The following is a 22,868-nucleotide window of genomic DNA, read 5'->3' as shown; positions in this document are numbered from 1 at the left end:
CAGAAAGTATTCTAAAGAATTTGACTTACAAGCCATTCACAAATATGTTTATGCTTCCAAAAATATGCTTCCGTTCCAGTGGCCCAAACTTGTTCTCACTTTGATAATACACATGAGCCTGTGGTGATGTAATGAAGTCAATAAATTTAAAAAGTTTGTAGTAAACAATGCTCAGATACAATAAATGGCTTTTCACTTTGTATACTGTCAGAGGTTGGGACATCAATGGATTTCTTCCCTAAAGTAGTTCTGTGTGTACATCTCAGAAAAAATGGTGGCTATAGTCCAGTAGAAGAGTAATCGGTCAGTCATGGTATTCACAGTTCCGAGACCAAATCTAGGCGTGAATAACTGCAAGTACCATTGCATATAATATGGATATAAGTGCCTTTCCTGCCTTGTATATAAAATTTGCAAAATGTGTTTCTCATGCTAATGAAGCATAGTAGGAAGTAATTTTATTTCAACACATACATTAATGTTACTGTCTTCAAGTAGCAATGTATTCCAGTGCAAATGGCCAGGTCTGGCAACCTTAAGAATTATTCTAAGGTGTGTTTACATCTACATTTTGGACATACTGTAGACTGGTAGAAGTGCAGAGAAAGAAAAAAGCCAGAGCTTTCTTCTGGACTCATATCTTCTGAAAATATGCATCCAGCAGCCTAGACAGGTGGGAAAGAGTGTATTGATATAAATACCTTCAGTATTTCCTCCATCACAGGAGCCCTCTCACTCTTCGTTTGGGCTCTACAGTCTGCACCAAGGAATACAGCAATTTGTGGGCCACATGAAGGATGCTTTGAAGCCATACAGCTTGAAGAAAGATTTTCCTCTCTGTTTGGCCCTTCACAATTTCAAAGAATCCAGTAAACTGATGTATTAATTGTTTTATGTTGGGACATAAGTTCAAAGTTCATCAGTTCTAACAGCTGATGGCTAAGGGTCAAAAATCATGTCAAATTTTACCACAATAATGAGGAATTTTTAAACAAGAAAAAATACTGCTGTATTTCATGACATATCACTATGACAAGCCACCTAGATAGGTATTGGCACTAGTCAGCACAATAATGTGATATTCCTTTATCTTACAACTCAAGGATTTTTTTGCTTTTTGCTTATAACAATCTGAAAATTACAGGATTTTTCAAAATTATTTGAATAGGAAATACAAAATTCTCCAAGTTCAAACCCAAGATTTTAATTTAAGATAAAAGAATCTTATTTGGGTAAGAGAGTCTTATTTGGATACAATGTGTAATACCTGTTTATGTCAGAAAGAGCAGGCTACAACTAGAAGAATTCAACCAGACATTTAATGTAATATATGTACAGTCTGGAGTTTCTAGAAGGTACAGAAGGAAAGTAAATTTTCTCAGGAGACATCAACCTTGAGGGGATGGGCCCAGAATAAGAGACTTCCCACAGAAAAAGACAAAGATTTAAATCTTGGCATATTCAGAGAGTAAAAAAGAGGCATTCAGTAAATGGTATGGATGGGCCATTAGAAGGAGGATTAAAATCCTGTAGGTGGAAAGCTGATAGGCCCAGGTGATCTCAGGCAGGGTATGGAGGAATCTCAACTCACGTTCAAACTCTTCAGAACTCGGTTTGCTCCATCTCCTTTCAGACAATAATTGAGCCTCTTAAACATCAGCTTCAACCTCTATAATTTCCTCTCTGGGGGAGTGCCATGAGCAGTGCATTAGGCTGTTTCCAGTGGAGCAAATTGATAACTGCTCCCAAAATGGATTTGTTGATTCCCCACCCTTTGGATTCACAGACTAACCTTTGGCTGGTTCTGCAGAAAGGGTCTGCAACTGGGAGGGAGGGAGCCAGCCCAGAACCATCGCTGTTCATTTTGCTGAGCTGGAAAACCCTCCTATGTGAGAAAAGGGAAAGTTCTACTCAAAGGTATCTACTTTATATTTCTACAGGAGGTTTCTTACCAGCTCAACTCCAACTGTGGAGCTTTTTTTTTTTTTACATCACAGAATTATAAAATTCACATACATTTAGCCTACAAATTTCAGAACTGATTAAAAATAAACACTTTATTTTTCATGCCACACAAAGTAGTAGGGAGACTGCTGTAAAGATTGATTATGGTTTACAAAGTGTTCTGGTTGTGAGAATTTGATCATAGCTCCAAAGTACTGGAGGATGTGTCTGTAAAATACTCCAGCGTAATAAAGCATGACAGTTTTGTTCCCTTCTCAATTCAGGCCATTTTTGATCGGAACAGGAAAGATGAACTACCCAGGTTGCAGCTCGAGTGGATTGATAGCATCTGCATGCCATTATATGAGGTAATTTTTACTTACCGCTCTTGCAGAGTCCAGAGAAGATTGTTCTTTCCTCTCTAGGGAAAAAGAATTAGGTTACAGTGGAGCCTTGAACGCTATTCGAACTCTTATCTTTCTTTGACTTTACCAAAAGTCTGAATTCTACACAGAAATCTTCAGATTCCCTGAAGGTGGTAACATCTGTAAATGTAATTCCTCTCTAAGTTATAAAAGCTGATTGGGCAACTGATATTTCATTATTTTTGAGACAAACTGATTTTCATCATGGCAAGGTGTGGAGCACTCTGCAGAGACGCACCAGAGGGACAGCCTCGTTAGATACTGCAGTCAGACCTGTCTGAATATGTGTGACCAAAAGGGAAGCTCAAGGCTGAGCCTTTGCACTCCCTTCTGGCTCTTTCCAATCTGTTAAGGGGTACTCTAGGTCAAGCCTTTAAGGTCAGTGACAAATTATTTGTGGTTTAACCTGTGTGCTGTTTAATTTGGAGTTTACTCTTTTAACCATGCTTCTACACAGACTGCGTGGGTGCTTGGTATAAGGTGAATAAGCTCTCAAGTACTACTTCATTAGAGCTACAGATGACCAGAATAATGCTTCTCTCTTTTTTGATTAAACCAGCTTCAGAATTCAACTTGTGTAACACAAGCTTCAGCATTTTAACTTTTTCTCTTGTCCGTGCATAGAAAGCATAGCTACACGAGCAGGATGATAAATGGAAAATAACACTATATATAGACACTTAGCCATCAATAGCTGTGTCAGCCAGTCTTCCTCCTACTCACTGAAACCACACAGACCGCTTTATGCCACTAAAGACTGCCAGTTTGGCCATTGGTATCTGAAAAATCATGGGGATGTTCTCACTAGGCGTTTCTGGGGAACTGCAACAAGTTCTCCCTGTTACCACTGCACCCCAAACTGCCTCACATCCCTGAGCAATGAATGTGTCAGTTATGACACAAAGCCAAGATCCGGGAAGCAGGTACCAGTTGCTGTGTTAACATTAAACTGTTGAACTTCTGCCTGAATCTAGCTAATGGATTAGCGGTTCCTTTTCGTTTTACAGACCAGATGTGTCACCAATAGCAAACGAGGTAAGGATGATGTGCTTCCACTGCCCTCTAGACCTTGTGCCGTCTGCAGCTGCCACTGTGACAATAATGAAGTGACAGCCCAGGCAACTCCTGTTGTGTGACATGGACAGCATGTGCTTGTGTAAACAGCAAGGTGGGCTACTGCTCTGCCAGTAGGTCCTGTCCCTTTCTTAGGTCAGTCTTTGTCATGATGAAATAAACTAAATCTATGGCTTTCACACAATTAAGGCAAAGCAAGGACAGAAGAAGAAAATAAGTCTATATTCTTTAAAACACCAAGATCATTTTGAACAATATGAGGCAGGAGGGAACTGACCTTGGATGAAAACTCTTTGAAAATGATGTTCCTTTCAATGAAATAGTTCATATTACACTAGAACGCATATTGTACCAGAATTCATAATTTGTAATAGCATCTGTAATCCAAAAATGTATAATAAAGCAGGAAGAACTGATAATCGTACTATCCTCTGCATGAGAAGACTACATCTGAGCACTAATGCTCTGGTTAGTTAGCTCCATCTTAGCAGGAGGTCTCTGGGGAATATATTCACATCTGATTCCCCTGCTTTCTGCTGTCTTTGCATCATGCTGTGCAGCTATTAGCCTGCTGCTCAACAACTTAAAAAAGAGACACCATCAAACCTGGAAGTCATTGCAGCACCAGCCTTAGGGGTAAACAGAAAACTTGATGTCATAGTATCACACTGCAGGAGATCCTCTCTTCAATGTGAAGCCAAGTTTTAATTTTCATATCCAGCTTAATCAAACCTCAATACACATATCACATCAGCAGTGTATCCAGGCATTGTAAATCCTCTGTTTAGGGCTGGCTTTTCTTTCCAAATACATTCTTTAAAACTCTAGCTGTTGTAATACGTTGTAGGGACTTCATGTAGGGATGGAATGGGTTACATCATTACAAATGCAACATAAAGAGGAAGAGTGGCAGCTGACAAATTAGTAAAATCCTAGCAGTGCTTATATAGCTTACTAGCATAGTGCTTATAAAAACCATATGTTAGACATAAACATTTGACACTAGTTGTGATACCAAAAATTACAACATTAAACCATAGAGAACAAAATCAAAGCTTTTGCATGTAATTGTTTCCATGCCAATGAGAAGTCCTGAATCCATGTGGACATATCCTAGCATCCAGAGCCCTAAAGGGAACTCTGTGGGAATGCATGCATCCATACCAACACAGTTTCTACAGCAGGACCTAATGCTATTCTCTGTTTTATTTGACACCCACACAGTAGAGATGGTCCCAGCAACCAGTGAATGCTGGTAACTCCCATTAAAGTCAGACTGGAGATCAGCAGAGCCCCCCTGAAATTTTCTTTGCTCAAAGTAGTTCCCAAGAGTAGGTTATTCTTGGCAGCTGCGGATGTCTGAAGTAAGCTATGCAGAAGGAACTTCACAGCCCAAAGTTCTGGGAGCAGTCTGACACCAACCCAGTGGCACTGACAGTACTATAACAAGCCATACCTTCTCCATAGTCAAAGCTTATGAGCTAGGCTACGTACCACAGTACCCACAAGGAATGTTTTATATTTAAAACAGTATATAAGCTTTGCGGAGCATTTTAGAGAGTTATGACCTTCTTAGCCTTATTTTTTTTCCTCCATCCTGAAACATTCTTTGGGACTTGATCAGTCTTCTGGGAAGATGTGGCTCTACTTTCTCCTTATTCACCAGCTCTGCTCTCTATGTTTTCTTAAGGTAGCTCAAGACAACCCCCTTTGAGGTGCAGTTCTCCCAAGTAAAGGATAATGAAGTCTCCTTTACTGGCCAATGTGTATCACATCCCTCTGCTTACCTGGCTAAAACTGTTTTCTGAGTGTGGCCCCTTTTTGTGAGAACGTTTACAAGTGACTAACAAATCTGCAAGATCTGTGCACCTTCCATTAGTAACCCTGTTTGACTGCCCCTTGGAATGCCTGTCCAACCCAGAAAAAATGAGGTCAAAGATATACAAAATGTGCTAACGTGGAGCTTGAAACTAAATATAGATATATAATGATAGCTGAGGATATATAAAAAAATCAGGAATTATACATAACTAGATTTCCCATATCCAAGTGTCTAAATCCAAAATCTTTTTGTGTTTGCTCTGTAAGCCTGGCTCTGCTCCCTTGTTCTCTCCCACATCTGCTGCTCAATGTGGGAATCAAGCCACCTCCAATTTCAAAATACCTTAGTAATCAAATCTGTTTCCTTCACACTGTGGATCAAAGGTTTGTGAAGATAAAAGCTTCCCCGTTTTTTGTTCATCGCTTTTTATTACACTTGGGACATTATAATTTTATTGAATTTACTTTTTTGTTACTGTACTGATCACTGATCAGAGTCTTTTTATGTGACAGTGGAGTTTTTGCCTTGAGTAGCAGAACAGCCATCCATTTACTCTGAAGCTCTGATTTTAGGGGCTTTAGTTATGCTTTACTGCATCACATTTGCTCTTCATTCAAAAATGCCAGCAAGAAAAGAGATAAGAAACAAGCTTATTAGAATAATAATTTATAAGGAAATAATTTAAAAGGAAAAATGCTTTTTTTTTTTTTTAACTGTAGAGCATTTCAAATCTACTACTGTAGCTTCAGTATGAAGTAATCATCCTCGGTTTTTTGGTAGAATATCCTATAAAGGGGAAGCACATGCAACTAAAGCAGAAAATCTAAGATGTCCCACTGAAAATAAAGCACTATGGCTACACTGACAGCTGTGTTCTCCACCAGAGAAAGTATTCTGTACCTATTTGGATATACATGTTCATGTAACAGGAAACAGAATTTTGGTCATTAAGACAAATTACCTCTCTGACATTCCAGTAAAGAGATGCTAAGAATTTCAACACTAACAGATTTCTCTCCTGGACTCTGTGGTTTGTGTGTACCTAAAACAGGATCAGTCACAGATTTTTCCCAACTCAGATTAGATTTCTCTGTGGGGAGCAGACAGAGTGGGAGAGTGAAGTTCTTATTCTTTTTAATCATTATTTTTCTCACAAATAACATCAAAGCTTCAGCAATTCACATCAAACAAAAGATGCTCACAGAAGCCCAGCTCTGTTCACAGCATTGTTAGGCAGAGACAGTAACACTATGAATAGCAGGGCCAAAGGCCATGCACTCTGCTTCTGGGCAGATAAATACATAGTCAGGTAGTCAGTGACAATGACAGCAGCTATTTAAATTTAAGGGAGATGTCTTTGTGGAAGATAAAGAAGCTCACGGCTTTTACAACTTATGCGTGCCTAAGATTGCCCTGCTCACCTCTACCTTGGTGCTCCATTGAGCTGCTCCATTTTAGTGCTGTTTTTAGTGCTATTCAAGATCTTCTTGGGTATTGAGAGCTTTAAACATATAATAGTATCTACAGAAGTGAATTTGCATTACTCCATCCAAGATTCTAGGAGGAATCTGGAAAGAGTAGAAACATTTATGTTAAGCCTAGCAAGTACTTCAGATGTTTTGAATGGAATGTGGAGGGACAGAGTCCTTCTTTATCACATTGTCTGACATACTTAGAAAGAAAGCTAATCACTCTCTCTACAACTCCAAGAGCTCTGATATGCCTGTCTTCCTACAGAAGGTAATGTCTGGCCTTGTAATTAAATCTGTCTTTAGAGTATGATAATGTAGCTGCAAAAGCATCTATTCTGCTTGTCAGCATACATTAAATACACAGAGCATCATAAATGGTAGACCCTCTACAAAGCATAGAAAAAATACACAGAAATCACTAACAGTCATGGCTACCTCTGTGCTTTAACTTCTCTGGTTCAAGAGTTGATTTTGACACCTGAATTGGTAGTGCATATATAAACACAGTGATTTTTTTTTCCAAAAGTGTATACTCCAGTTACAGTTATAAGGCAGGAGATTAACCTTTTACTATTCCTTTGCAGAAAAGGAGCAAAAGGTATGCTTTAAGAATCATGCTTATCCTGCTACGTCCTGATGCAGCCCTTCCTCATTCTTTCAATTACAATCTTCCATAAGGAAATACTGATAAGAAATTCAGGGTTTGGACAACTCCTGAAGTCCTTGTGCTTGTCCAGAACAGACTGTATGGGATGACTTCGTCCTAACTTAGGCAGGGTCACTGCATGCAGCCAAAACAATTACTTTTTCCTTCACGTGTTTCTGTCCTCTCTATACAGTCAGAACCGGAAAACTTTTAAAATTATTTAATAAGGAAAAGCTTATCTGTATGAACATTTTGGAAATGGCTTGCTGTACCCGCTATTCACCCATACCTGGGGTTGTTGGTACAAAAGTCAGAGCACCGCTGTTCTATTTTAAGTTTGCAACTAGCCAGGGGGCAGAGGTAGCACTAGGCAGCGAGCTGTTCACCATGAGCAATACATAGACATTCCCCAGAATATGTTCACCAGTTGTTGAGAAGTGTTGTAATCAAGAAATAAAAAAAACAAGACCCCAAAAAAAACCCCAGAGTTAGGACTAAGCTATTCAGAAAAAAAAATGTGTTTGCAGGAAGCAATTTGATCAGCTCTGTGTGATTCTCATTAAATCAGCTTTTCCTTTGTAGCATGTTGAGGGAAGAGGAGGATAACTTTCAGTAGATCCTAAAGAATACCATAATGCACAGTTTTGGCAAGGCTTATTTCTGACATTTGATTTGGACACAGAGAGTGAGAGATAATACATGTATGCTTCCTGGGAGTGCCTGGCTGACAAGGATTAGTAAGGCAGATAGGCTCAGGATGCAGTATGTGATACACCATGGACTAAGGCTGCACAGACGTTGGCAGATCAAATTAGTCTCACTTTGTGTTGAAATCCAGGGGGTAATATTACCCGAAGAAGAGCAGGTGCAACATATTCTGCTGTGTTTGTAAGAAATTTGCTTCAGAGGAAACTTAATCAGGCCAAATGCCAGTGCTGGGGGGAGTGGGTAGCTAAGGATTACGTTAGGAATAAGGGTTTGTCCCAGAGAAAGGAGATTTTGGCACTGCAGAAGGATCTTTCTGTAGCCTTGAAATAGGAACTCAACTAGGTTCAGCACTTTTGTTGCCTTGTTGCTTGTCTACTAATGATGAACCTAAACGAGGCCACTCAGAATGAATTCTCTTGAACTTTCAGAAAACTCAGATACTACGACTCTATTACAACTTCCAGTAACAGAATAAGCGTCAGCAAACTGTTTTTCTTAATTCATGTCCTTAATCTAAGAGTCTTTTTTTCCTGCTACTTTGTACTAATAGAAAAGATGAAGAAGTGCTACACAAGAAAGAAAAAACAGGAAAAGAAGAAAGAATGTTTTTATTTGCAATTCCCTTCTAAGTCAGTCACTGTTTCACAGTGTAATATGGAAAGGCATAGTTTTGGTGGTTTCAGAGCGAGGATTTTTGTCTCTATGAGTATCACAAACAACTTTTTACCATGGGCACAAAGACCCTTATCCTCTTTTTGTTTCCTGAGAGCAGGAAGGGATTCATTTTGCTTTTGGAAGTTAACAGAACATTATTTTTGCTAGGATTTTTTGTAATTTGGTGAGATCATTGATGAAACAGTGTATTACTATCAACAATTTTAGGAATTGACAATTTTTCCCAAATTGCTTAGAAGAAGACACAACAAAAACGAGTATTTTTTCCCTTCAAAGAAGAGTACTTCAACTTACTTCCCAGATAGTCATCTTATGCCAAAAAGGTCTCAACTGAAAGGGCAGGTCATCAACAAAGATATTTGGGAGAAGACAGAAAAACCAACATTTGCTATTGACTTTACCAAAGCTAAGCTTCACTAAAGGCTTTCAGCCTGATCTGTGCAAAAAAAAAAGTGAATAATTCATAATACTACAATTTCTGTTGCTGTCTTATTTAGAATTATCTGCCCAATGTGTTGCGAAGGACATGCAGTCATGTATGGAAATGTATATAAAGATGAGAGGAAGTAGATTGAAAAGTTGGCAGATAAGGTAGAAGAGACAGCCAATAGAGGGAACTCAAATTGTACAGCAAATCTGAAAGAAGATAAATGGATAATTTAACAGCCATTCAGTTTTCAAGAAAGACAAAGCACAAACTACATTGCATCAGAAAAGGACTAGAAATGATGATGGATGAAACGCTTCAAGTAAGTGTTTAACACAACAGAATCACAGTTGCCTGCAGAATTCCCAGCTGAGGGCAAATTCAAAGAACTAAATAAGGATATGAGACTGATACGGTTTGAAGAGTTTTTCAAAATCCATTTAATAGCAAGGCAGAAGACATTGATCAGCTGCTTGGTTAAAATGTTGAAAGGAAAAGAGTTGGAAGCATTCTGTCTCTTGCATGCTTCAGACGTAGAATCAAAACCAAAAACAGCAGAGCAAAATAAGTTGTTGTTTATGAAATAAAAACTCTTCCTCTTCTAAGCAAACCCTTGGTTTCATGAAATTATTATGAACAGATGAATAATTTGCAACTATAGCAACACATCTGTTGAGCTACTTCAGTAGGTACCCAGTCCTTCAGTATTACTCTTTCCCTTTGACATCACAGCATGTTTGATATTGGTCAGAGTACATTTGGCTACCAGGAGCTCTGTACATATTTTCCTCCCTGAAGTTCCTGGCACATTTTACCAGTGAAGAATCTTAGTTTATAATCACCCCTCTATAGTATGCATGTTTACTTACAAAGCAGTGTGGCGTTATTCTTGCTAGTGTACCATCACCAGAAAGAAACGTAATGCTAATTCATAGCAGAAAAGCTGAACACTTGTGCATGTATTAGATCCCTTTCCAGTCACAATTAGCTTCCTTCCACACTTCTAACTATTTCTATAGAGAAGATAAAAGAAACCCCTGTTTTCTATGAGGGAAGTTAGTACTATATTCATTTAATCTAATTACATTTTTAGGCATCAGAAAAAAATTCCCTTACAGAAATGCATTATGTACTTGATGATCTGGACCCACTTGTCAGTAGGCCCTAGAAGGAATAAACAAAGCCTCCTTCAACTATGAGGAGTCGGCAGTATTTTTTTTTTTTCATGAACTCAGTCTCCTCTCAAATGCAGTAATTTTTTCTGGAATATAAAGATTAAATATAGCCCTGAATCAGTAGTGCAAATAATTAATTCACATATGCACACAGTCAGAACTTCATAGAAGTTAATCCCTCTATCTTCTCTGTATCACTTTACCTGCCTGTAGAAGGTAGAATTTTAGCAGTCTTTTTGGTTTCAGTACATGGGTATGTATACAGAAATACTTTTGTTTTTTCAAAACCATTTCCATCAAGTATTTGTATTATGAAGATCAAAGCTGTGGATGACTGTGGTGTTGGTTCCCTTTTATCTGAACTAATCTGAAGTTCAAGGACTTTCAGATAGATTGCCCACCTTTGGCCTATGTATTCTCACGTGAAAGCCACTTCAGCAAAACTCAGGAGTTCAATTCAGCTTTGCTGTAACTGGTCACGACTCTCTTGACTTCAACAATGCTTCATATGCTTATACCAGGTCTGAATTTATCCCTATGGCTTCTCGGTCACTAATCCTCCCTTCCAACTCAGAAACTGCCTACATAGTAAAAGTGATTCATTAGAAACCACTGGGTTCCAAAGTAGAGTGAACACTGAGACCTATAACTTTTTGATATGTGCTCAGTCATAAAAATGAATTTATATGGTCTTATTCCATAAACTCACTTTACAAATATTAGACCCGCAACCATACTTCCGTGAGCTTGTCAAAGCTCATAAGTTAAGCAAGGTCAGAATTAGTCATATTTGGATGAGACTCTCGGGGGGTGGGGGAGGACGGAAGGAAAAAAAAAAAAGTGTGTACTCTGGAGGTCCTGCAGTGTTTGTAAGTTAGGGCATACCATGCCCCTCTTTAAAAGGATTCAGTACTAGTCTTAGAATACAACAACATACTGTATTTGCTTTAGCAATAGTTTAAAATCTGGCCACATCTGTGCTGGATCTTGGCTACTTTAGATAAGATCCTTTCCCAGAGATGAAGGTGATGGTAGCAGATCCTTCTCCCTCCCCACCCTTCAACCCAGGACCTAGATCTACCAAAAAATGCTTCCACTGCTACCCATCACCCTCTCCCTGAATGGGTTTGTTGTAACTTCTATTATTCCTGCATTTTCTATGCTTTAATCTAGAAAAATATACCTAAGAAATACATCTCTGTACCCAAGAAAAAACACTCTTCCCCCACCTTATCCCATAAATAGCTTCCTCTATCTCACACTCTCCCCCTTTTGAGCTCTTCCTTCAAGCAGTTCTGCCCCCTCCCTAGTGCACACAATGTACTGCTAAAGTACATACCTTTTCTCGTACTGGAGGAGCTTATGTATAAGAGGAACTATACCTTGTGAAAGTATGCTGTGGGCAGAGCAGGACAGTCACAGAAGATACCTAAATTATTGAAGGTGGTAAGAAAAACTTAGTGCTATGCAGTAACTTTCTGAGAAACAGCTTACTCACGCATCTGAGGTAATACATGGATGCAGAGGGAACTGCAAACCTGTCTGGCTTTTCCTAATACCGGAGCACACAGCTGCCAGCATGACCACTCTTCCAACACGCTTTATCACTCTGCGATTAAGAACAGCTTTTACAGCAGAGGATAAAATGGGAAGGGTTGCCAGTCCTGTACCTATTGCTGTGTAGCAAGGCAGCTGCACTGCAGTGGAAGGACTGCAAGTGGGCATTGAGGTCCCAGGTGGAGAGATGGGGACTCCCCCAGGCAGGGGTTCCCTCACCCTGCTCCATGCCTAGCTGGCTGCCCCCCCCAGCTCACAGCCTGCCTGCTGCATCAAGGAGGGACAAGGGAAAAGGGCATTTCTGGAGCTATGGGTTTATGTGGCGGTATCCCATGTCAGACAGTTGTTGACGACCAAGCCTCTTCCTACTAAAGTGAATAATAAATTGAGTGTTAAGAAACTGGATACCAAATTAGACAGATCACTAGCAAAGCTGTTTGTAAGAGGCATGCATCAAAAATAGCAGCTTGGAGGAGCAGTATATCATGGGGTTTTCATGCAATAAAATGGAAAGCAAAACATACAGCCAGGAGGTAGAAAACCCTGACTAGGCTACAGCCAAATAACCTTAAATAGCTTTGGGAATAAATTGGTGGTTTAATCCGGATCAGGAACAGGTGCTATGTAATGTAATTCAGTAAATGGTCGAGAGCCTGCCAGAAGGGAGAGAAATGTGTTGCTTTTGAGATAATTTCCCAGAAGCTTCATAAAAGAAAATTGATTATGGGAGTTTAATAATTAAAACACGGCCAGATATATATAGTAATCAAATGAGTTTTTAATTACATCTCAAGCAGAAATAAAATCCAATTTGTGTACTTTGTATCAGAAAAGTCCTACTGAAATGCTTTGGTAGCTGAAAAAAAAAATAAAATAAAAGCTAATTTCCATAGGAATTATAGTAGTTGGTTTAATTAAAAGACTAGATCAGAATGAAAGAGCCCCAAAGTGAAAGGACACTAAATACAGAACCAGTGGTTTAAACATCAAATCAATGTCTGAATAAATATATTTTATAGACCAAGTACAAAATCTGCACTGTCAAGTATCCCTAATCTAAATTAATGTGTAATAAAATAAAGTTTCTTAAAATTACACTATATTTTTTGTAAGTATTCCTTAGAATTAATTACTTGTGCTATGGTAAAACTGAATATTAAAGACATGGTTTATTCTTTCTTAAATATTCCTTTTAATTTATTTCATCAAAGTTAATGTTATTAGTTAACTATTCTTGTTATGTACCTCATAACCTCTGTTGCACCTGGGTTAACAGACTCTGTAATATGCACTTAGGTGTATATTTCTAAGAAGTATAAGTATTTACCTTTGGATTTAAAATGAGTTTGCAGCTTATAAGATACAGTGATTACAGTAGAACTGTGTGGGTGCTTCTTGAATCCATTCCCAATCTACTTGGGCTTCTGGTCTCTGCTGCAGTCAGTGCAAAGCTAATTGTTCCAAGCAGCTCAAGCACTCACAGTCCTCCTGGCACTATTCAGGAGAGGGCTTTCTCCTACCATGAAAGCATGGCATCTGCCTGGGCTTGGAGGGATGGGCACAGCAGTAGGTCATGCCCAGACCTCTGCATTTGCTCCCTGGCACTAGGATTGAAAACATCATGGTCTTGTGGTCAGTCTTGGCAAAAATAAAAACAGTACAGAAGGACGTAGACGTAGCCTAAAGCTGCACAGCCACACTGAGACAAAGTCCACTGTCCCAGTGAGCTCCTCCTCTGTGTTGCCTGTTAGCAGGTATAGGTTGCTGGTATAGCATTTATGACATGAACAGACTGTACTGCATTTTGTGCTTACAGATCCCGGGGCTGACCGGGTGTGAGTGCAGAATGCCATCTTTGTGCTTAGAGATGTTTGAAACACACAGATCTTTAAACACTGATTATTTTCAGTTTTTAAATCTAAATTGTATATTGGGAAAATACTTCATGAAAACTTTTGCAAGATTTAAAAAATACCAGCAACTTTAACTGCCAGTGGATGAATACTGGCTTTGCACAGGAAGGATCTGATAAACTGCTGTCAAGACTTGAATATCTGATCTGCTCCCTCTAGACACTGAGTTGGTAGTAGTAATGCAGATGCTAATAACAGCAGTGAGCTTTACAGGTATTTTCAGGTGTTTATGATGTATTACTGCCTCTCTGTTTTGGACTCTGCCAAATCATGTTTGAGGAATACACAATGGTCGAAATAAAGAGCTAAAAATGGGGAGCTCTGAGGCACAGTGATGGAAATGTTATAAATCCATGTCCATTCTATCAAACGAATGACCGTCACCAGCGAGCAATACTATATATGGCAGAGACTGCAGTAAATTCTACCTCTTACCCCAGGCTCAAGGTTGCAAAATTATCTGCCCAGTCTGTGCCACATCCTAAGGAAATAACTTCATGTGCATTTGCTTCAAGTTCCATACAAATCAGCTACTTACTCGTGGCATGGTTTTTCAGAAGTGCTGAGCATTGATATTTCCTACTGAAGTCAACTGAAATTGCAAGTTTTCAGCACATCTTAAAATCAGGCCATTAACCCTTAATTATCATATAATAGCTCAATTAAAACCTACCAAGACCTAACCAAGCTCCCATGGCTTGCAGACTAGCTATAAAAAAAATCCAGTTCTTTAGTGGTGTCTGGGCTCTAGGGATCATTTAAAGTGTTTGCTGTTAACCCTACTATTTAAAGCAAATAATGAAAATGCTCAACTGCAAAGGTACCTGCTTCCCCATTCGTTCTTTTCCTTAATAATTTTCTGCACTTTTAGAAAAACAACTTCTGCTGTCTTCACTGTCATTTTTTCCCTTGCACCAACCCTTTATTTCAAATGACAAATACATAATTTCCATGCTATCACAGAAAGCATGACACCCAACTCTCATCAAAACCCTTTTTTGATTCTTGCTGATCAAAAAAGCTGCAGAAGCTCTGTTCTGAAACAGCACATTACCTGACTGCCTTGGAGGTAACTGCTTAACCCTTTCTTCACATCCAGGTAAAGCACTGGTGGTCTTTCACCTCAGCGGCTGTGTGGTGCTTAGTTGCTGGCTGGGTTAAACCACAACAGTATTTGATACTAAAGGGGAAGGTAAAATAAACATAGAATCATAGAATCATAGAGTCGTTAAGGTTGGAAAAGACCCTTAAGATCATCAAGTCCAACCGCTAACCTATCACTGCCAAGTCCACCACTAAACCATATCCTCAAGCACCACGTCTGCCCTTCTTTTAAATACCTCCAGGGATGGAGACTCAACCACCTCCCTGGACAGCCTGTCCCAGTGCCTGACAACCCTTCTGGTGAAGAAGTTTTTCCTAATATCTAGCAAAGGTGTGTAGGGACTATATAATTTGGGGGCTGACTCAAAGCCACCTGAAACCAGATAAAAGATTCTTACTGGCTTCTGTGAGCTTTGGACTGGATATGTAGAAAAGAGGTGACTTCAGTGCAATCTAAAAAGAAAACCTTTTTTTCCTTATTTTGAGCACACAGAAATGAATTTTTTGCTAGCTTTGGGAAGCACAGTGCTGTTGTGGTTTACTCATCTATAGGAAATAAGAATCTAGCACTAGGGAGAATCTGGAGGTCATTTCAGCTTTGTCTAACTTGTCATCCAACCAGTGGACCTCCTGCTCATGGATGCCAGCTACCAAATAGCCTCACACACCTGTGGGATGCCTCAAAAGGATTGTCTTTAAAGATTACAAAGCTAAACCAGTTGAGCAGCAATTCTGCCACCTTCTGTGCTTTTTTGACATTTCTGGTGGCTTGCTTAAAGCCTTGCGTAAAACAAGTGAGATAAAGAGATCTCAATGGGAACAACAAGCTTTACAGCTGGGGGCAAGGAAGGTGGGGGCATGGTGCATATTAAACTCTTTTTACCCTGGACCATCCATCAGAGGAGTGGAAATATTGTCAGAATTTTATCTCTCACTCTCTTTATTTTCTCACCTTCTTCCAGTGTCTAGTGAAGCTGAATGTGAAACTGAAGCCTATGCTGGACTCTGTGGCAGTAAATAGAGGTAAATGGGAGGAGCTGCACCAAAAAAGACTTCCTTCTCAAGCAGCATCCTCGTCCTCCTTTTCCTCTAGCTTTACTATGTCTCTCAAAGACATAAATTAAGCCTGCAAATGTCAGTGTTGCTTTACGGTAAGAGCTGTCTGAAAGGCTTTCATAAGCTTAGGCCCACCATTTTCTTAAGAAATGTTTTCACAGACATGCTTAATTGGTTGGATATTATCTTGATGGCAGCATAGTTTGCTTTTACTGGGAGGCTTAGTGGGACTGAAAGGAAGGCCTGCGGTGAGATTGCGCTCGTATCTGGAGTGACACAGAAGACTTAGCACAAGAAGCATTCATTCAGCTCCACTACATTTCAACTGCTGCTGTAAAAAAAAAATCTGTAAAGCTAACAACAGACTGAAAGATAAGAACTTACAGCTTAATAAAATTAATAATACAGAGCTGAACTGGAATGCAAGCTGGTCAATTCATGTGCAAGGAGCTGCAGGAAAACAGAACAGTATGTAATTACATTGTTGTTTTGCATCTCTTCAGTACATGTTATGAATCAATTATGCCTGCTTTTGTGATGTTCCTTTCTCACTCTTCCCTCCTCTTTTATGCCTGAATGTTCTGAAAAGCCTGCTTTGTATTCTAAAGAAGTATTTTTTTACAACAAAGCTTCTCAGTGATTGATCAGGGCCTTTAGAATTGCCTACCTTTGCTACATTTAAAAACTAACTTTATTATCTTTAAAAACACCAACCTGTCCCTGCTTCCCTGAGAAATTCATATTAACAATGCAGTAAATTTCTCAGCAAGGGGAAGTTTGCATAAAGGCAAAATATTGCATGGTAATTTTAGAGTTTTTTTTCTTTTGAGAAATGCTCTTTTAACACCTTTTTTTTTTTTTAAATAACTGTCCCCTAAGGAAAAGATTAATGGGCTTTAATGAAAATATAATACAAATAAAAAAGGAAATCTGTTGCCTTGTGCTTCAGGTTTATATTACATTGAAAAGTGGACCACAGATAAGCCTTTCTAGTATAATTTCCTGTTGAAATTAATATTTTGAAATGGTGGAGAGGAAGAATATCGTCATACTGGACTGACTACCTCCTACTTCTTTTGCAGTTCTTTCGGTACAATTTGAGATGCTGTTACTACAGCTAGCACAGCACTAGTCACATAGACGTCTATGGTAGAGGTGTTCATAAAAATCTAATCAAACATGATAGGTTACAAAACCAATCGTGTCTAGTTCTGTGTAATAATGCTAGCATTATCTGAAGGTTGGTCTCTTTCCATTAGTGCAAAGATCACCAGTGTAGCAAAACTGTGATCTAGGATTTGAGGGTGCTTTCTCTGCTGCATGACCAGATGCAAGAGGAGTCATGTTGCAGTACTTGCGAGTTCCCATTCATAGGCAAAAAAAAGCCTTTGTGCTCCATGAAAATGGGATTCTAAATATAGGATTGTCTGGTAGCAGAAAAATACAGCTAAATTTTTAGTTTTACACCTGTGCCAAACTCCATTTACTTCAGTGGAATTACTCTGAACTGGCACCAACTTAATGGAAATCAGAACCTGGCCCAGCTGACCAGATGCTAAAGAGAGCTTTCCTCTTTTCTAAGGAAAATGAGTCATCCTTAGCGCCTTTGAAAAGCTGACAACATGTCTGACAATCAAACAGAAACAACAAACCTGCTGATCACTTCTTTAAAAAAAAGAACACCACCACAACAAAAGAAAAACCCTCTGTGCTACTAATCATGAGAAGGCTATATCTCCAGCTATAGGAGAATAGCTGGAAATTTCAATACTGTTGCAAGCCCATCTGTTGGTACACAACTGAATGGAAACTAAATGGAAACGCTTCTGCTATTATTTTACCACTTCTTTCTTCCCTGAATAAAGACAGACGCAGGATAGTAAGCGGCAAGCCATACAAAACTTGTACTTTATGGGAGAAACAAATACTAGGAACTGGCATAGTACTGCTGGCAGGTACACACAGCTTTCCTGAATTTTGATATCGCATATTGCTAAGTACAGCATAATTTATAGCACATACCCTACAGCTCCCCCCCAAGGTTGAGTCTCCCCTCATTTCCTCTCCTTTTTATTGGCTTCAGTGCGCTGTTGCCCATGGCAACACCCACCGGCAGGGATGGGGATTCAACACCACCACAACCTGACATACAGCTGAAGCTCTAACAATGTCAACCATCAATCAAGTGACTGTTTGTAATTGCCTCCATCTATTTCCCCTGTCTTTTGGTATCTTTGCTATTGTGGGTCAAAATTCAGAAACTGCTGACTAATGTTATGGCTCTGTTCCTCCATCACAAGGAAGAAAATGAGAGAGCACGGCTAGATCTTTATCAAATTGTGCTCAGGCAAAACGAAGCAACCCTACTGAAACCAGGAGGACACAGCAGTGCATCTCAGAAAAGCATTTGGTCCCTGAAAGTGGTACAGCTCAATCTTAACAAATAAATTAAAATCTTACTCTCTCTCTCTCTATTTTTTTTAACACTCAGCCTAGGAACCTGCAAAAGATTTACACTTTTGAGAGAAAAAGAAGATTCTTTGTGGAATCATGCAGTATGGTGAAGAAACATATTCCAGGTTTCTCATATTTTAAGATGGTGGAAAACACTTTTTAGCTAGTGCTTGCAAGCTTGATAGAGAGCCATTGTATCTGCTTTTCATTATTTCTGATAGGGAAGCATTTTCCCGGTACTTCAGTCAGTTTTGTCAAACTCTTCCGAGGTGTTCTCAGGCGAGATGACTGTGTAGGTTATTGAATCGGAATTCTCCATCGTTTACTTGTTTACCTGCCCACTGCACAAGCAGAGCTCAAAACCCATTGAAATCAGCTTAGTTCTTCAATTGCTTATAAAACACAGGTCCACAAGAGGCAAGGACAAATTAGAGGGCATGTGGAGAAGAGGACGGAGACCCCACCATTACCCAGAACAGTGGTAGTAAAGCGCTGCCTGGCCTTCCCATGGAGATGCCCCGATGCACGCTAGTCTGTCTCAGCAATAGGAGAGTCCTCATTTGCCCTAGCTGTTAGTGGAAACGTTGCCTTGAATGAAGGCTCTAACATTTACAATTCCAGTGCTAAAATGTGGTGAGCATAAGGTCATTCCCCACCTCCCATGTCCCCCCCACCCAACGGTGCTTTGAGCTGGTTCAACTGCAATGCCTGTTTTCTCGGTGTCCTCCCAACCAGTGCTAACTGCAGGCTGAATTCAGTCAGGTTTCCTGTCTCATGGGTTACAGGCCATGAGGTCTCACAGGAGCCAGCCAGTAGCCCTCACTTTATCAGCAGAAAAATGCTCAGAAGATGACCTGGGTCTTCATCCCCATCCTTAAAGATAGTTCAGGCCACACAGTAATTCCACTCAGGATTCCCACCTGTGACACCCCTTACCAAAATCAACCTTTCCTCACCAGGAAAAAAAAGAAAGAAAAAAAAAGCAGAACTGCTCTGGCATTGTGGCATTGTGTAGAGTAATCAGGAAGGAGCCTGGTGTTCAACTCCTACTTAATTTGGAGCAGGCGTTCGAGCTGTGGGTGCACCTTCCCCACCAGCCTGTGGGGAGTCACAAAGGTGAGCTTGTCTCCTGCCCTCCCACCAAAGCCCTTTATATGTGCCCAGCAGGGAGATGGGACACCTGTGGGGTACAGCTCCAGTTTCTGCTTCATGCCTGGGAGCTGCACAGAGCAGACAGGCTTTGGTTGAAGATCTCACGAGGGGCTAGTATGTGCATCCTCCTGGATTAAAGCGCTCCCTTGCAACACAACACTGTGACCCCACCAGAAAACCAAACACTGTTCAAGGTGAGGAGCACCTGGGGTAGAGGCTCTCCTGTGGCTCAGACAGAAGAAAGGTTTCCCACCTTCTGAGAACAAGATGTCCAAGAGGCATTTTTCGCTATAGTTTGAGTAGTCAAATCAATTTCCCCTACAAGTGCCCTATTGTTTTGCCTTTCTCCCAGCCTAGGACCTACAGGCAAAAGAGAACAGCTTCAACAGTACATGATCAGGATGTAGACATCTGCTTCTGTCAGGGCACAATTTTGCTCCTGCTCCAAAGCAGAATCACACTTACAAGGTTAGGCAGCAGCAGCCCACCGAAGTTCAAATGGGATGCCTCGTGGGGCAATTAGACACTGAACTCCCCATGCAGCACTGCCACAGCCAGCCCCTACTACCTGCAGGGCCAGGGATCTTGCTGAGAACGTCATTAGTACATTTTGTGCCCTGCAGAAAATAGCCGTAGAGTAGACAAGTATGTTGCATTTTAGCTCAGGTATTTCTTCAGATGGTGTCCTTGGTACAGCAGCTGCATTTACCAGGACTGGTGACCTCGCCAATTGCTCCTCCTTAGAGCGCACTGCAATCTCGTTACGTGCCTGTAGTTATCAACAAAGCCAGTACTAGTACTCACAAACTATTTTTGAGAACTGCAACCAGCAGTGCCTAATGAAATTTGTGATATTTAGACCAATTAATCCTAGTGGAAAAATAGAAGTGTTTCAGTCTACAGGCCAAATATTTACTTCCTCCTCACAAAATTAAAATAATTTTAGTTACTGATAGATTGTTTATACATTGAGTGAAATTCTAGAACAGGTTTATTTCAAGGTTATGTAAAACATATTAACAGACACTTCCAATACTTAAGAGTGTTCTCGGCAAGAAAACATAGAGAAAGAAGGTTTTTATTGGCTTTGTCAAAGAAACAGAAGATTTTAAAGGGTAAAATCATGTGAATGGTTTCTAACGTAACAACAAAGGGGGAGGTACAAATGAGCTGAAATGCGATTTCCATCACTTGAATGTGCCGGTATTGGAACATGTACTGTATCCTGCCTGCTACCTTTTCTTTCTTGGGTTACTTTGTGTTTCATTACCAATTTATAAGCATGCTGGCTACTGCATCTTACAGCTGTGTGGGGAATACCATTGTAAGCTTTGAACCTTTGCCTATAGGAAACAACTGACACACACAGAGAAATACTGTGTGTATTTTCTAATGCAAGTGAATCCTACATACTTTCAAAACGTGTAACTTCTGCATCCTTTACCTTTTTGCATTTAAAGACCATTACCCTCACTGTTTTGCTTTAGTAGATCAAACAATGCTGATTCAGCTTTTTAAGCATGGTTTTAAAATGGACAACTTGGTTTTATTGGTCTCTCTAAAAATAATAATAAATCATTTTAATGGTTTGCTGTGATTTTTTTTTCTTTTAAAATACCTTGTCAGGATGAATCAGAGCTGTAGCTATTGATTACTGAATCACACAAACAGAAGAGCAGGAAAAAACGCGAGACTGAGTGGCCCAGATACGATTTTTGAACCATGACCTTGCAGCACTCATTCCTAGGAGCAAACCTAACTTCACTGGATATGCTTGGCATTAGTCTGTAACCAGAAAGCAAACCTGGCTGTTGACTTTAGCAGACCTATTTACACATACAGAAATTACACAGGTTATAGTCTGTGATACTGGATGCGTCATTGTTCAGTAGAAATACTGTGGGAAGATAAAAAAAAAATCCCTCCAAAGAACAATTACATTGTTGAAATAGTTACTGAAAAGTGAGATATCTTTTCTTCTGCTTTTTTAAAGCTGCAGGAAAGCTGGCAGATTGTGCTAACATACAAACATCCTTCCTTCCATCAGCCATGACAAACTTTGGATCTTGATAGGCTGTAAAGGGGTTGTTTCATATTTCAAAAAGCCCAAGACACCAATGCAATACTAGCCCGTATTCCAAGACTGCATGTTTAGCTTAGGGCCTGCTTTCACACTACCACTTACTGCTTAAGAGAACTAAGTCTATTACACAAGTTATAGAAATAAAGGAGTTGAAAAAGTCAGTGAACTCATTTTGATTTTACTTTTTATTCTTCAGAGCTGCCTAGGTTTTTGAAACAGGAAACATTCAGTCTAGGCAGTGTTTTTAAGAGGACTGGCCTGCTTGAATCAATCTGGAATCATAGAATGGTTTGGGTTGGAAGGGGCCTCAAAGATCATCTAGTTCCAACCCCTCCACCATGGGCAGGGACACCTTCCACTAGACCAGGCTGCTCAAAGCCCCATCCAACCTGGCCTTGAACACTGCCAGGGGTGGCGCATCCACAGCTTCTCTGGGCAACCTGTGCCAGTGCCTCACCACCCTCACAGTGAGGAATTTCTTTGTTATATCAACTCTGTATCTACCCTCTCAGTTTAAAACCATTACCCCCCATCCTGCCACTACACTCCCTGATCACGAGTCCTTTGCCATCCCTCCTGTAGGCCCCCTTTAAGTACTGGAAGGCTGCTGTAAGGCCTCCCCAGAGCCATCTCTTCTCCAGGCTGAACACCCCCAACTCTCTCAGCCTGTCTTCATAGGAGAGGTGCTCCAGCCCTCTAATCGTCTTCGTGGCCCTCATCTGGACCTGCTCCAACAGGTCCATGTCCTTATGTTGGGGCCCCAGAGCTGGATGCAGTACTCCAGGTGGGGCCAGATGAGAGCGGAGCAGAAGGGGAGAACCATGGCCCTCAAGCTGCTGGTCGCACTTCTTCTGACGCAGCCCTACTGAACTGCGACTACACAGCCCGTTTCACTCCTCGGGAGGTACAAGCACGAAAGGAAACAGAAAATGGCAGAAAACCCAGCGGCTGCAGGAACGCGGGCGCAGCGGCCGCTGCCGCGCCCTCCCGCCGGCACCAGGCGCGGCTCTCCAGCGCCCGGCCGGGCCGCGGCGAGCCGCCGGTGCAGGAGCGGGCGGGCGGGCGGGCAGGGAGTGTAGGGTAGCCCGACACCCCGGCCCGGGCCCGGGCCCCGCCGCTTCCGCTTCCGCGGAGCCACCGCCCGCAAAGCGACGCCCCGGGGAGCGCTTCCGCTCCGGCGG

General features: G+C 40.7%; 1 protein-coding gene across 1 annotated transcript in view; it reads left to right on the top strand.

The window, feature by feature from the left end:
• PDE11A (phosphodiesterase 11A) overlaps window positions 1-17,795 on the top strand; it is a 146,950-nt gene extending 129,155 nt beyond the window's left edge. The window contains exons 19-20 of the mRNA XM_075093583.1: window positions 2,229-2,312; window positions 15,905-17,795. Of these exons, the coding sequence (XP_074949684.1) occupies window positions 2,229-2,312; window positions 15,905-16,066 (246 nt within the window). The 3' untranslated portion in view covers window positions 16,067-17,795. The remainder of the gene's footprint in view (window positions 1-2,228; window positions 2,313-15,904) is intronic.
• Window positions 17,796-22,868: the final 5,073 nt, after the last annotated feature.

The sequence above is a fragment of the Phalacrocorax aristotelis genome, chromosome 5 (assembly GCF_949628215.1).
Source record: "Phalacrocorax aristotelis chromosome 5, bGulAri2.1, whole genome shotgun sequence".
In the NCBI taxonomy this organism is placed as follows: Eukaryota; Metazoa; Chordata; class Aves; order Suliformes; family Phalacrocoracidae; genus Phalacrocorax; species Phalacrocorax aristotelis.
The sequence above is the reverse complement of the archived record's forward strand: the minus strand, read 5'-3'. Positions and strand labels throughout refer to the sequence as shown.